The following is a 13971-nucleotide window of genomic DNA, read 5'->3' as shown; positions in this document are numbered from 1 at the left end:
AAAAAGGTTTCCAAAGCTGCAGCTTTCAGTGCCAGGGCTCCCAGTCCTCCCTAGGGCTCCCAGTCCTCCCCAGGGCCAGAGGGCGTCAATGATCTCCTTGTCATGGAAAGCATCCCTGGAGAGCTGTGGGAACACTGGGAATAGGGGGTGCTTGGAGCCAGGCTCTTCCTGCCATATCCAGAGGCAGGGAAACGCTCTAGATGTTTGCAGGAAACCTGGACCAGAGAATGACTATTTGTGTTTAACCCCGAGCTGCCCTTACAGCCTCAGACCAGGGGAGAATGGTGGTAGTGATGGCTCCTTAGCCCAAGAGCCAGGACACGGTGAGACTGAACACAGATGCTGAAGCAATACCCAAGGGGGAAGTTGGGTGCATTCACCCCAGGAACGTCCCCCTCTCACCAGGGCCATCAGGGCCCCCCTGCAGGGCGCCCAGGCCTGCTCTTGGCATGGCACCAGTGGCTGCTTTGTGCCATGAGGCTCAGCCTGGGCCCCCCTGACTGGGACAAGGAGCACCCGAAGCACCAAGAGCTGAGACCACACAAGCAGACAGGGGCTGGTTCTGTGCTGAGGAGCCCGAGTGTGACCACAGCTGCTCCCTGGAGTCAGGGCAGGGAGAGCCAAACCTTCAGTGGCAGCTGCTGGGGGGCTTGAGGCTCACAGCAGTCAGTGGGAAAACCTGTTCCCAGGAGGGATGGGCAGCACAGAAGGGTCAGATGGATCTGGAAAAGCTCAACGTTGTTCTACCTTCCATCCAGAGGGAGGGCAGGGGTGAGCACAGCCCCAGGCTGACAGAAGGCGCAGAGCCGGCGCAGAGCTGTAATGCTGGTTTTAATGTTCCTAAGAACTAGGAAACAGAAATCAAAAATAGACTTTGCTCTTCTTGATAAAAGTAATAAAATGGTTAGCGGTGTTAAATTAATCCTTACAAAACAAAACCCAAGGAGGTTAAATAAAGCCCAGAGGCTCCGCATAAAAACCACGACGACTACAAAACAGCTGCAAAGACTTTACACACCAAAGGAACTCCTCTGCTCCGCTCCTCCCCTATACAGTACACAGCGTGGGCGAACACGGGACTCACACAAGGGAAAGAAACACGGATGCGATGGGAGCAGCCCCGTGAGCTGCGGCGCCACGGACCTATCTATTTACACTATGGACACGGAGCTGCTCTGGTGCCGCCCCGGCCGCAGGAGCCCCCGGGCTCTGCCCGTCCCTGTCCCGGCGGCGCTGGGCTGTGGGCGCTGCCAGGGCCCCTCCAGCCCCGGTGCCGAGCACCCGCCGCCTGTGCCTCCGTCCATCCCATGCCGCTGTCCTTCCGCCCGGGCCTGCGCCTGCCCCGTCCTTCCCTGGGCACTGCGGCTCCTCCGTGCCCGGCGCTGCCGGAGCCTCCCCTCCCGTGCAGTTCGCGGGGGGAAGCGGTGCCCGGAGCTGCTGCCAGGCAGAGTCTGTCACTGCCCCCCTGCCACCGGGGCCAAGGCACCTCCCCTCTGCCTCCTGCTATGCGCATTAGTTGGGGTTGGTCTCCCGGCTGCTGCTCTGCTCTCGGCCCAGCTCCCGCTCTTTGTCCACTATGGAGGAGGAGGAGGAGGAAGATGAGGAGGAGGAGCTGAGGGTCCGGCCTGAATGCTTGTAGGCTGCAACAAGCTCCTGCAGCCGCTCCGGGGTGGGCTCCCACTTGGCAAAGCCTGCGCTGTTCTGCAGGAAGAGGATGGCCGTGTTGTGCACAGACTTGTAGTACATCTCCTCTCTGCAAGAGAAGACAACAGGCACTCAGCATCTCCAGCTCAGAATGCACCCAGACCCCCTGCCCAGCACCTGCCCTCTCCCTGTGCCACATCCAGGACAAGTACACCCTCTCTCTCTGACTCTCATTACCCTGAGCACAAGAGTGGGCAGAACACAGTATCAGGCACTTCTGAGTAAGGCAGAGGATCACGATGCTGCACAGCCAGGCTGCTCTCTACCTGCACGTGCAGGTGTTGACGCAGGAGTCCCGGACAACGGGAGACAATCAATGTGATCAAACTTTATTAGATACAGTGCTCTTCTTATACCCTTACTCCCTTATGTAACAGCCTTGGATATTGAGCTCTAATTGGTGAGTATACAGGTTACTATCGTTTACAGAGCTGATGTTTACAACTTGTTATAATTGTGATTAAATACCTTACTCTAAAAATACAGTGGGAAAGTACAACCTTGGCAGGGATCATTCTCTGCACGTTTTCAGCAGAAAATTACAGGGGCCTAACAAGACAACTGACCTTGCTTACGCCTGCCAAGAATCTTCTTACTTTACAGTAACAAGGCTCAGGGTATCGGGATCGCTCACTACGTGGCCTTGGCTCTTTAAGAATTCCCACATGCAGGGGACATCACTGTCCCTGCAGAAGGAGACCTGTCATGCTAAGGTGTCAGTCTTAACCAAGTACAGTGAACTCCAGTGTTTGAGCACTTGTTGCTTGAACAAGCTGTTGCCTGAACTTGTTTCTTCAGCAGCCAACTTGCTCCACTGAGCACCGAGATCCCACCTGCCCCTTGCTCTGCTTCCCCAAGGGACTGAACACTGCAGCATCCGGCAGCCCACAAACTGCTGCTCCCCAGATCTGGCTGGGGGTGGACCAGAGCCAATCCCCACAGCACCCCAGGTAGGACCTGATCAGGCTGCACTTGTGCCAAGGAATACATCACCCACAAGCCTTTTGTGGAGAAATACCTCAGCAGTCATGAAACCAACATGAAATTTTTATGTGGGGGTGACCCTTGTCCTTGTCCGCTCCCTGTTCCCATTGATTTCAACTTAGGACATTTCTGTCACATGGCTCAGATTCGCATTCCCAGAAGGATCCCAGGAAAAGGCCTACTTTTTGCAGACGTGCTGGGAGCCACTGCGGTACTCGTGGTCGAAGGCTGGCAGGCTGAGCTGGTGCCGCTTGAACTTGCTCTGCTCCATGCGGATCAGGGCTGTCGTAGGAGGGTCCCGCCACTCAGGGATGAAGACGATGAAGGACAGAGGCTCAGTGGAGCTCTCCAGCAGTTTCTGTTCAAGGAGGAAACAAACTCAGCCCTGGCAGAGCAATGACAGACAGGAAACAGTTCTGCTCCTAGAGCAGTGCTGCAGCAGTCACCCTCCTTCACCTCCCGCATCACAGCCCTGCTGTGAGGCTGCAGAGCAGTGGGGAGGACAGGACAGATGCAGCTCCACACGTGAGCAGACATACCTCAAAGTGAGAGACCATGGCATTCATCAGCTCCTCACAGAACGGAGGATTTACCTCGAAAGAGCCACTTACAGGAAAGAAATCCAGGCACGGGCTGGAGGAAAAGGCAAAGATCCCTGTCAGAGAGGCTGCAAGTCTGATTTTTCTACCTCAAAAAGCACATTTCCTCAGGAAAGGCAGTCACACTCTTGGGAAGCCCAGATCTCTGGCAGTGCAGAGCCTGACCAGGGGTGTTGGTCCTTGGGGACACATCCCACCAGTCCTCACTGCAGGTGACTGCTGACCTAAGCTGACTAAGGGCCTGGGGCCCCACTCTCCAGAACAGGGACAGGTGCTGGCAGACCCACAAACTGCATCACCCCAGGATCAGAGGCCTTTAGCCAGACCCACACTTCACAGCCAGCGTGTGTCCACTCACTGCCCTTCTGCAGCCCTGAAGCCACACATCCTCCTGAGCCCAGCCCCACATCCACACACAAACACAGCACCAAATGTGGACTCACCCCCTGGATCCAAAATACCCGTCTGTATCCAAGAAGGCCGAACAGTACTGTTTAAAATAGCAGTTCAGGGGCGAGGCAAAGCATTCAAAACTCACTCCAAAGAGCTTGTGGAGGGCTTCAAAGACGTGCACGGGAAGTGACCCCTGCAGACCAGTTCCTTCATACAGATTCACACCAAACATCATCTGAGGAGAGCAAACCCCGGGTGAGCTGTGCCTGCACTCGCTGTTCCTGCTGCTCCCTTCACTGACCACGGACCCAAGGCCACACGTCCATGCACCCACTCCTCTAGGTATGCAGGGCCCCCTCGTCCTTTCTCAAATTCGTGTAGGTCCCCTGCACGTACCCAAGAATGCCTCTTTAGATATTCCATCCAACTGAGGCCCCACAAACCAAGTGTTGATTTCCACACATATCCCCCGTGAAGCTGAGCCTGAGTCCACCACTACTGAAGGTTTCTCTCATAAATAATAATCTCTCCTCCCACTGAGGTCTCCTGTCAAGATCACAGTTGCTCCCCTGACCGGAGTCCTCTCTCCAAACACTGGGAACAGACCACAGACCCAGTTTAAACCCTATTTTGCATCAGGCTCCTGGAGCTGTGAGCCTCTCCCAGAGCACAGAGATGAAGTTCCTCGCTATTAGTGAAGCTTTCTGCTATAGAGCTGTGATGAGACAGCACCTGGTATCGACGGAGAAGGCACCAAACCCTGGGCAGGAACTTTTCAAAGCTGGAGTCGTCAATGCAACTGTACCGGTACAGAAGCCACTGCAAGAGAAAGCCCAGCATTAAGCACAGACAGAATGAGCACAGACAAGAGCACACAAACACGCCTTGGAGAAATGCTCAGCAGCAGCAGGAGCAGGTGGGGCTCTGCATGGAAGCTGTCAGCACATCTGCTCCTACCACGTGAGTGAACCACAAGCTCTTGACTAGCATGAACGTGCCCACCAGCGGGCACAGCCATCCTCGCAGCACAGTTTGTGTCCAAAGCACACACACACGTCACCCTGGGGCTATTCCCAGCAGGAGCGTGACCCTGACTAAGGTGTCCTCATTTCTGCTGTGATCAGGGCAGTGTCCAGCAGCCCCCATCCCCTGCACTGTCCCCCCCCTCACAGACAGGGGGACACAGGGCTCAGCACGTACCAGTTTGCTGAAGTAGTTGCGGCTCACTTTGACCATCTCCCCCTTGTATCGCACACATGCCACGTTGTTCTCCATGTGCATCTCCACGCTGGGGAGCGGTGGGGAGGGGATGGCCAGTCTCACTGGGTAGCAGTACACCAGCCTGTCCTGGACCTCGGGAGCTTCCACCTCAGCTGCAGACCGTAAAGAGAAAGGCAGCCCATTAGAATCCAAGGACATCTGGGACAGATCTTCCCTTCACCTCCAAACATGCAGTGACAGGAACAGGGCTAAAGAGCAGAGTGGTCCCCCCAGAAGTACATGGTGATCCTTCACAGATCGCATAAGCAGCTACCTAGGTTCTGAGCTGATTCCCCACATTAACTCCATCACCCGCTGCCAGAGCACAGGAAGGATCCATCTCTAAGACAGACCTGTAGGCTGAACACAAGCACCCCAGCATTGTGAGGCACATTCAGACAAGTAAAACACCCTCCTTGTTGCTACACTTATTATTTCAGTGTGCCCCAAACTCATCCAAACCACAATAAATATTCCCAGGTTGTCAAGCACAGGAGGCAAAGGAATCTTCCTGCTACCTTGTGGTTACCCATCATGGGCAGCAGCTTCAGCTGGGAGAAAGAGAGCTCATGGGAAAGACTGGTTAGATGGAATGAGGGATTCAATCAGGTGGGAAGAAAAGCAGCAAAACCAAGAGCAGCCAAAGGCACACACTGGGATCTGAAGGGAATCTGAGGAGAGGTAGGGCTCAAAAAGGAAAAGGACTATGGACTGGTGGTGATGAAAGCAGCAGGAATCATGTAAGAAGCAAAAAGTGACCAGAGACAGAAGTACAGACATCAACTAGGAAGAAAGAACAGATCTGCCAGGAAAGGAAGAATGCTGTGGAGGAAAGGGATTGTCAGCTGCCCCCAGGAATTCATGCAGAAGTACAGAAAAAAGGTATGATCCAGGGCAATGAACTGACCTCCCGTGCACTGGGGTCAGCTCCTAACAAGCTGTTTCATCCTGACAAACCATAATTTATGATACTTGATATTAGAGTTGGCCACAGCACCTGATGGAAAAGCACTTTGCCTCTGCACACACGGTGTGAGTGCCAGCTAAGACCTACACTGGACTGGCTATTCCTGACTATGGAACTCAGCCCCGTGGTCTCAGAGCAACCCCCCAGCACGTAACGCTGCTGGAGTGGGGCCAAGCCAGAGGATGTTTGTGCTGCGGTGCAGTAGCCTGACAGCTCCTCAGAGCTGACTGCGTACCAGATATATTGTTCTCTTTGAGTATGGCAAGATTCTTCTCCCGGATCCGCTTGACGTACTCAAGGGATATGTAGTAAATCTTACTGCAGATGCCTTCAACAGAGTCCTTTGCTGCAGCAGACACGTGGGGCCCACACTGTTTGCGTAAGTGCTCCAGGCGGTCCTGAAGAACCAGAGAACCAGAGGCCCTCACACATCCCACCAGAGGGATGCAGAGCCTCCGGCGCTCCCAAATCACAGAGTAAAGGAAAGCAGTCGTCGCCTTCTCCAGAAGGACCTTCATCCATTCCCAACACGTCACATAAAGGCTTTTCCTGTGGCTTTCCCATCCTTTCCCAGGCTCCCTGTGCTCAGCTGCCCACACAGAGGGATACTGACCATGTAGTCCTCCTTAGAGGCAGAATGGTCCCGTCGCAGCCAGCTGAAGGTGTCCTCCACGTTCCACTTCACCACCTTCCTGCTGTCTGGCGAAGCACTCCTGCTCAAAACAGAGGAGCCCAAGTTAACCCACAGCCGCAGGGCAACAGAATCCATCCACCACCACAGCTCTGCTGCTGCTCCCTCCAGGCCTCCTCTGGGAAGTGCTTCCAGACATCTGCACAACTAGGGACTGCCGAAGGACAGTGCAGCTGCCCACTGCCCTCTGCACGGAGAGGCAGAGGAAGCATTCATCTGTCTCGGAAATGATCCCTTTTGACCCTGCCTCCCATGTTCAAATGCAGCTGCTGTTTGTAGCTTGTGGCTCTGAGAAAACCACCCCATTAACAAGCTCTGCACTTCCCTCGTGGCTGTCATCCTCAACTCTGCCCTGTGGCAGAGTTTGTCAGAGAAATCGCACACAGCGTAATAACATCCTGCTGTCAGCTTGCTGCTCTTCAACAGCAGCGAGTGCCTGAGCACCCAGTTCTTTCTCAGGGACACGTGGCACAGGACATCCCGTGTCCAGTGTTTCACAGACTCTCACTTGTCTCCACATTCACTCAGCTTCCCAACATTCCATCAAGAGATGCCTCCAACACTACTGGTTTTCTTCTGTACGTTCCTAACCTTACTTCTCCTCAATAAGATTATGACCAATGCTGAATAATGGGATGCAGCAGCTCCTAAAGTCCCTGTAACTTTATTTTCTCCTCTGAGCATGGCAGCAATGTAAGAGGAACTCCCACCTGGACTCAATCAGCCGCTTCGCAGCCTCAGCGTACTTGAAGAGCAGTCTCTTGGCCTCCTCCCGGAACTTGATTCTGGACAACCTGAGGTCAGTTTAAGTTCAGATGCATCAGTTCCACAGCTGCCCCAGAGGCCAGGTCCCGTTCCCCAGACTGACATCCCCAGCATCCCACTTTATCCCCAGAGTAAAACACAAGAGCACAAAACCAAGGCAGATAAATAAACCACCTAACCAGACCTACCCAAAGCCATCCCAGCAAGGTGCCCTGCTTTGAACAGTACCTGATGGGAATGTCATTCATGATCTCTCTGAACATGGAAGGAGATACTACTGGCTCGCAGTCACTGGGTAAAAGAGGATCTGTCCCTTTGTCGACCACCTTCCTCTCCAGCATCCAGCGATTAAAGGACTCCCTTGGGGGGTCAATCCCTGAAGAAACACAGGAAAAGGCTCTAATCAATACGACAAAGGTGTGCCCAAAAGCTCTGATATGGGTCAGCGCACTGGAATTCTGCCTGACAAGTATGTAACCAACATGTCACAGAGAGTAAAACCACCACAAAAGGAGATCACAGGACAAGACAGACAAACCAAAAGGCAGATCACCTCAGTACTGCAGACCGAGGTGAGCAGGGAGCCAACAGGAACCCACCTTCTCGCTGCTGGCAGAGCTCACGGTAATGCTGCCGCAGCTTGAGAATGAGCTGGGATCGAAGCAGCTCCACCTCAGGGTGTGGAGAAAGCACTTCAGATGGTGCCCTCTGCTTAATCACTGCATTTGTCTGAATATCCAGGTCCCAATACACTCTATGGGAGAAGCAGATGTCATCAGGGTGATCAGACCATGGCCTAATTAATTATCAAATATTACTGCTAGCGATGCTTCCTTGGGCTGTCTGACCAGCCAGGAAACTGAACTATCCAGGCTCCTTGCAATGACACAGGAGTGTTACATCCCTCAGGTTCTGCTTCAAAGATGTCTGGAAAACCAGTTGTCTAATCTACCACCAAGAGAAGAAGACAAATGGAGACAACTCACTCAGTTGGTCGTAAGAGAGCTGCCTGCTGTTTATCTTCAGGTGAAACACACCAGGCCTTCAGAACAGAGGTTCCTGGAATACTGGGAGAGCTGGGGACTGGCTGAGCAGCCGGGTTCCCGGGGACATCAGCCTGGGGGTATAAAAGAGGAATTACTGCCCCACAGAAACAGGTAAAGGGAAAGCAGCCGGTGCAGCCAACAGTCCTGCTAAGTGGCACTCAGGATACCCCCAGACTGCTACAGCACATTCTGCCTGTGCTGGTGAACATTAACATGGATGTGCAAGTCACCCTACTTCAGTCCCAGTCTATGTCCCAACTGCTTCTCAGTCCCACTCTGTGACCTGCCAGCTCCCATGGTCTGACTCAGGCCATAGGAGAGAAATGACAACTTGCCAGGACCTGAGTCTGCTTCTGCTCTTCTACTTTCTGAGGATCAGCTGAGCTACACCAGGGTGGCCTGACCTGCACAGCTCAAAAACCCAGACACAAGCTCCAGACCCTCTAGGTTTCAGTGGGCACAACATCCTTAAGCCTATTTGTTTCACAGCACCAGACCCACCTTGGGCTTTTTCATACTGTTGCCGCTTGGTGGAACCTCCTCAGAGAATCTCCTCTTCCTTTGCTTGCTCTCCACAGAGGTATCTATCATCCCACCTTCCAGGGGCATCGGAGCTGCGTTCAGTCCCAGAGGGTCTGACTGTGAACACCCAAACAACAATAGCACATGTTAGCAGTACAAAGAACTGCTGTGGTTTAGCCCAGCCGGTAGCTCAGAACCACGCAGCTGCTCACTCACTTCTTCCTCCCCCTACTCCCAAAGGGATGGGAGGAAAATGGAAAGAATGTAATTCCCACTGGTTGAGATAAGAGCAGTCCAGTAACTGAGGTATAACACAAACCACTGATGCCACCACCAATAAAAACAATGATAAAGGAAATAACAAGGGAAGCGAATACAACCGCTCACCACCTGCTGACCAATATCCAGCCTGACCCCAGCAGTGATCTAACCTTCCCGGTAACTGCCCCCAGTTTATATACTGGGCATGACATGCTGTGGTACAGAATACCTCTTTGGCTAGCTTGGGTCAGGTGTCCTGTCTCTGTTTCCTCCCAGCTTCCCCTCCCCTCCCTGGCACAGCATGAGACTCAGAAATTCCCTGGTCACAGTAAACATTACTGAGCAACAACTGAAACCATCGGTGTTATCAGCGCTGTTCCCAGGCTCAAAGTCAAAACCACAGCACTGCACCAGCTGCTGCTGAACCCAGGACACACCTGGGTCCCAGACAAAGACAATAAGCCCTCAGCCCTAGCCTGACATGGATGGACATACGAACACCAATGCTCACACCTGAAGAAGCTAAAAAATTCCCTTCTAGACCTGTGCTGTGTGCTTTTTTTATGACTTAGTTGAGAAAACTGCATCACAGCTCCCCCAGGGTGTTCTTTGAGCAAGGCACCACCCTGGAACAGCACCAGCCGCATGTGCACCAGGAGGAAGAATATCTCATTGGAACCAAGGCACACGATGGGCTTCACAAGGAGTTCTAGAGGCAGTGAAGACCCTCCCACATGTGCAATCTGATGTCCCCAAGACCAGGGCACCTGCCCCTGCAGAACACCCCACCATCAGCACAGTCCCTGGAGAAGTGTGCACTTACAATGACATCGTGCTGCCCCAGGACAGGCATTTCCCACAGAGACTGGTTAGTGAAGCGATTGAAGTAGTAAGGGCGATTCTCCCGCTTGCTCCAGCACTTCTCCCAGCCAGCCTGCACCAGCTCATCTGGGAACACAGTGGGAGTCAGGAGAGCAGCATCCTGCAGAGCAGCCCCACTGCTGCCGCAGCCCTGACACACGCAGCACCCCCACAGCACCTTCCTGCACCCTCCCCTGCCCCAGGGCCAGGAGAGCTCCGTGCTGAGCCCTCCTAAAGCAGAGCTGTACCTGGCAGGTCCTGCACCAGTCGCAGAGGTTTGGGGGAGCTGGGCTGGTTCTGGTTGGAAGTGCTGGGTGAGTGACTCATGAGAGACGCTTCCTCCGCAGGGCTTCTGTGATTCTCATTGGCCATTTCTCAGCAACCACACTAGAAAACACAGACATAAAACCCATGTCACAGCAGGAGAGATCCCAGATGCACTTGGTCCATTCAGCTACAGAACTGCAAGTTTGTTCTGGCAATAAAAGAGGGTTTGAACAAGCACACACAGCACCTAAGTCCTCAGTAGTAGCTGTTGTCCCATACACAGCTAGCTGTGAGGAGTGCTGAGCTCTGTGTGGTGCCAGGTAGGGAGCTCTTAAGGCCAGCATTCAAAATACTCTTTTTTCCAGCTAAAGCCCTACTGAGAGTGCAGTGCCTGACCCATAGAGCAGCACTGAGAGCATAAACCAGAAATCCACTCCTCTGGGAACATGTACCACCTCTGCCACACTCACACCACAGCCGAACCTGACCTGTTACACTCAGAGACGGCTTACAACAACATCTACACATACAGAAGTGCACATAATTTAACAAAACGGCTCTTGTTAAGCAACTTCTGCTGTATAAAATAGCCCTAGTGCTTCACTAATAACAGGGGTCAGGACCTCCTGGCCTGTTCTCCTCAGCATGTCCCAGACTGGCTGCAAGGCTTCAGGCAGCTTTAGCCTTTGGTACTTTTACATTTGCATAACAGCAGTTATGCAGAAGCAGCTCTGGTGAGACAATGGAGCTCCCCTATATCATCATGTAAGGTAGCCAGCCAGAGGGAAAGGACCAGGCTTCTCCTCTTAGTCACCACTGCTCCCCGGGGAGGTTTCTTTACCAGCACTGCAGCCTCCTCCTCCCCACAGCCTGAAACACAGTGGCAAAGACCTGGGAAAATGAGGCAGTTGAAATAATTACTGTTACCTCAATTACTTAACTTGACTCAGGCCTCTGGGGACACCCTGAACACCACAGTCAGGGCTGCAGCAGCACAACCTTGTACCCAGAAGTGTTTCTAACTGAACACCACAGCAGCCCCAGCTGCACACTTGCTTTAGATCATCTCATAACTAACTCCCTTGTTCAGTCTGCAGGCCAAGTTACCTCCATTTATTTACCTCTGCTCCCCTTCCTGCCCATGAAACCTGCTGGCTCTGTCAGAGCAGCAGAATGGGGAGAGCCAAAAGGACCCCCGAGTCAGCAGGCACTACCTGGGTGCCTGCAGTACCACCTGCGGAACTGGTTTGATGCAGGCCAGGGCTGAAGAACTTGACCCCTCTCAGCACCTTGGAAGATGTTTCCATCCTTCCAGCCATGGTGAGCAGGGGAAGGTCTGGGACACTGCAGGAATCGGGAGCACAATCAGGCAGGTGACAGGGACCAAGCCACAGGCAGAGCCTCTGCACACAGCTCCAGTGCAGGTCAGGAGGTGCAGTGTCCTCAGCCAGCACCGGGCAGTGGCTGCCGCTCACACCTGCAGCCCAGCCCCAGCCCCTCAGCTGCCGGCCAAGGGCTGCAGGGTAGCCAGGGACTACTGCAGGCAGGGAGCCCTCCCAGGCCGCGCTCAGCCCCTGCTCAGACTGAAGCACACGCAGGGCTCGTGTATCCTGCACAGTACATAGAGAACACCTTATAACAAACCAGTACATACTGAGGGGACCAGACCTCCCAGTGAATGTCAAGAGGTGACAGTGCTGGCTATGAAGATCCTGCTGCAGCCACCTGCAGGTGCTCAAACCCACTGGCAAAGAGTGGTCTGTCCCTGTCTCTGCCTTCTCCCACTTCTGGATAAATCAGGATGGTGGAAGGAGATAAGAAGATTTATTACTTGATCAGGTTTGATGAGTACTGAACTGAAGTACCCTTAAGGTATGGGTAAAGGGAAAAGCAAACTGATGGGAATCCCAACCTTTATGCAACTGGTGTTGGGATGTAGTCAGTGAAAGGGATCCAGAATAATAATAAAGGGATCCAGAATAATCCAGCACTTTATGGTGATTCTGGTTGGTTTTATACACCACGGTGTGTACAGTACTTCACAGACACCGTCCCTGCCCAGAGAGCTTACAGCCCAGGAGCAGCACAACCGGAGACCACAGCAAGGTGAAAGGAGACACAAAGCACGAAGTGCAGCGAACAGAGTCGTTGTTTGTTTCCATTTCACTGAGGTGGAATCTTACACAGGACAACAGCAACGCAAACAAAGGAGAGCAGCGACAGCCCCTGGGGCACAGCAAAGCTCCCTGACCCGGAGCCGCTCCTGCCCCCGCCGCCCTCCGTCGGTCCCTGCCCTGGCCCGAGCGCCGGAGCCTGCGCCCGGCCGGGGCTCCGCTCCCGGGGCGGCCGGACACGTGTGGGGAGCGCAGGGACCGCGTCCGCCGCGGGCAGGGACGCGAGCGGCCGGCGGCGGGGACCGGACGGAGCTCCCCGGAGCGTGGGGTGACCGGACGGAGCTCCCCGGAGCGTGGGGTGACCGGACGGAGCTCCCCGGAACGGGGGTGACCGGACGGAGCTCCTCAGCGCGGCGGCCACAACAGTGCAGGCCGGGGGGGAGGAGCCCGCAGCGGGAGGGGCCCACGGGGCGGGCGGCCCCGGTACTTACGGTGTGGGCACGCGTGCTCCGGGCTCGCCGCTGGCGCCGCATCCTCAGAGCGGAGCGTCCCGCGCCGGGCCCGCTGCGGAGACACGAGCCCGTTACGGCGCACGCGCAGCGGCGGGAGCGCGCGCCCGCCACGGCCGGGGCAGGCGGCGGCGGCGGCGGAGCTCTAAGATGGCGGCCGCGGGCCCGCACCGCCTCCTTGCACCGCCGCCTCCCGCCGCTGCCCCCCCCCCCACCCTCCCGTGCCCGCGGCTGCCGCGCATGCGCCGCTCACCTGCGCGTGCTGTCGGGGCCTGCGGGCTCCGCGCGCCGCCGCGCCCGCCCCACCTCCGCCTCGCCCGTCCCGCCGCCGCCATCTTGCGCCGGGACCGCGGGCCGGCGCTGCGCAGGCGCGGGGCCGCCCCCCCTCGGCACTGCGCAGGTGCCGCCGAGCGGCCGCCGCCCGGCACATGCGCGATACCGGCAGCCCACGGCCCGCCCGCCAGGGCGCCTGCGCACAGCCGAGCCCGCGCTCTGGTCGGAAGGGGGCGCATGCGCGGAGGGGGTGCGGCGGCCGCGGAGCCATGTTGGGTGTGTGTGGTCGGGCCCGCCCCGGGCAGGGCCGCTCCGCAGCCGCTATTTCGGGCCTGCCGCGGTCACTGCGGCCCGACCGGACACACCCCAACCGGACACACCCCAACCGGACACACCCCAACCGGACACATCCCGACCGGACACACCCCAACCGGACACATCCCAACCGGACACACCCGAACTGGACCCAACCGGACACATCCCGACCGGACACACCCCAACCGGACACACCCCAACCGGACACACCCCAACCGGACACATCCCAACCGGACCCGACCCAACCCAACCGGACACACCCAACTGGACCCAATCGGACATACCCAACCGGACACACCCCAGCCCCGCCGCGGGCGGCCGCTCACAAAGAGCCTTTGAAGAGGCGGCGGCGGCGGAGGCTCAGCGGGGCCGGGTGGGGCTTGTCCCGGGGAGCGCAGCGGGAGCCCCGCGGTCCGAGCGCACATCCCCGCCGGGCAGCG

At 55.9% G+C, this 13971-nt stretch overlaps 1 protein-coding gene across 2 annotated transcripts; it reads right to left on the bottom strand.

The window, feature by feature from the left end:
* Positions 1-812: 812 nt before the first annotated feature.
* PCIF1 (phosphorylated CTD interacting factor 1) lies at positions 813-13288 on the bottom strand. Of its 2 annotated transcripts, XM_034066966.1 has the most exons (17): positions 13197-13288; positions 12926-12998; positions 10302-10440; positions 10016-10140; positions 8911-9048; positions 8350-8480; positions 7963-8117; positions 7592-7739; positions 7309-7392; positions 6521-6620; positions 6143-6305; positions 4881-5053; positions 4413-4499; positions 3731-3915; positions 3228-3321; positions 2871-3046; positions 813-1753 (listed from the first exon to the last, which is right to left on the bottom strand). In XM_034066966.1, exons 3-17 carry the CDS (start codon positions 10423-10425, stop codon positions 1513-1515), a joined length of 2124 nt encoding a protein of 707 aa, XP_033922857.1. In that variant the 5' UTR covers positions 10426-10440; positions 12926-12998; positions 13197-13288; the 3' UTR covers positions 813-1512. The 2 variants fall into 2 exon arrangements, with proteins under 2 accessions (XP_033922857.1, XP_033922856.1); XM_034066965.1 differs by lacking the exon at positions 12926-12998 and having other exon boundaries at positions 1513-1753.
* Between the last annotated feature and the right edge of the window lie 683 nt (positions 13289-13971).

The sequence above is a fragment of the Melopsittacus undulatus genome, chromosome 10 (assembly GCF_012275295.1).
Source record: "Melopsittacus undulatus isolate bMelUnd1 chromosome 10, bMelUnd1.mat.Z, whole genome shotgun sequence".
Lineage (NCBI taxonomy): Eukaryota > Metazoa > Chordata > Aves > Psittaciformes > Psittaculidae > Melopsittacus > Melopsittacus undulatus.
The sequence above is the reverse complement of the archived record's forward strand: the minus strand, read 5'-3'. Positions and strand labels throughout refer to the sequence as shown.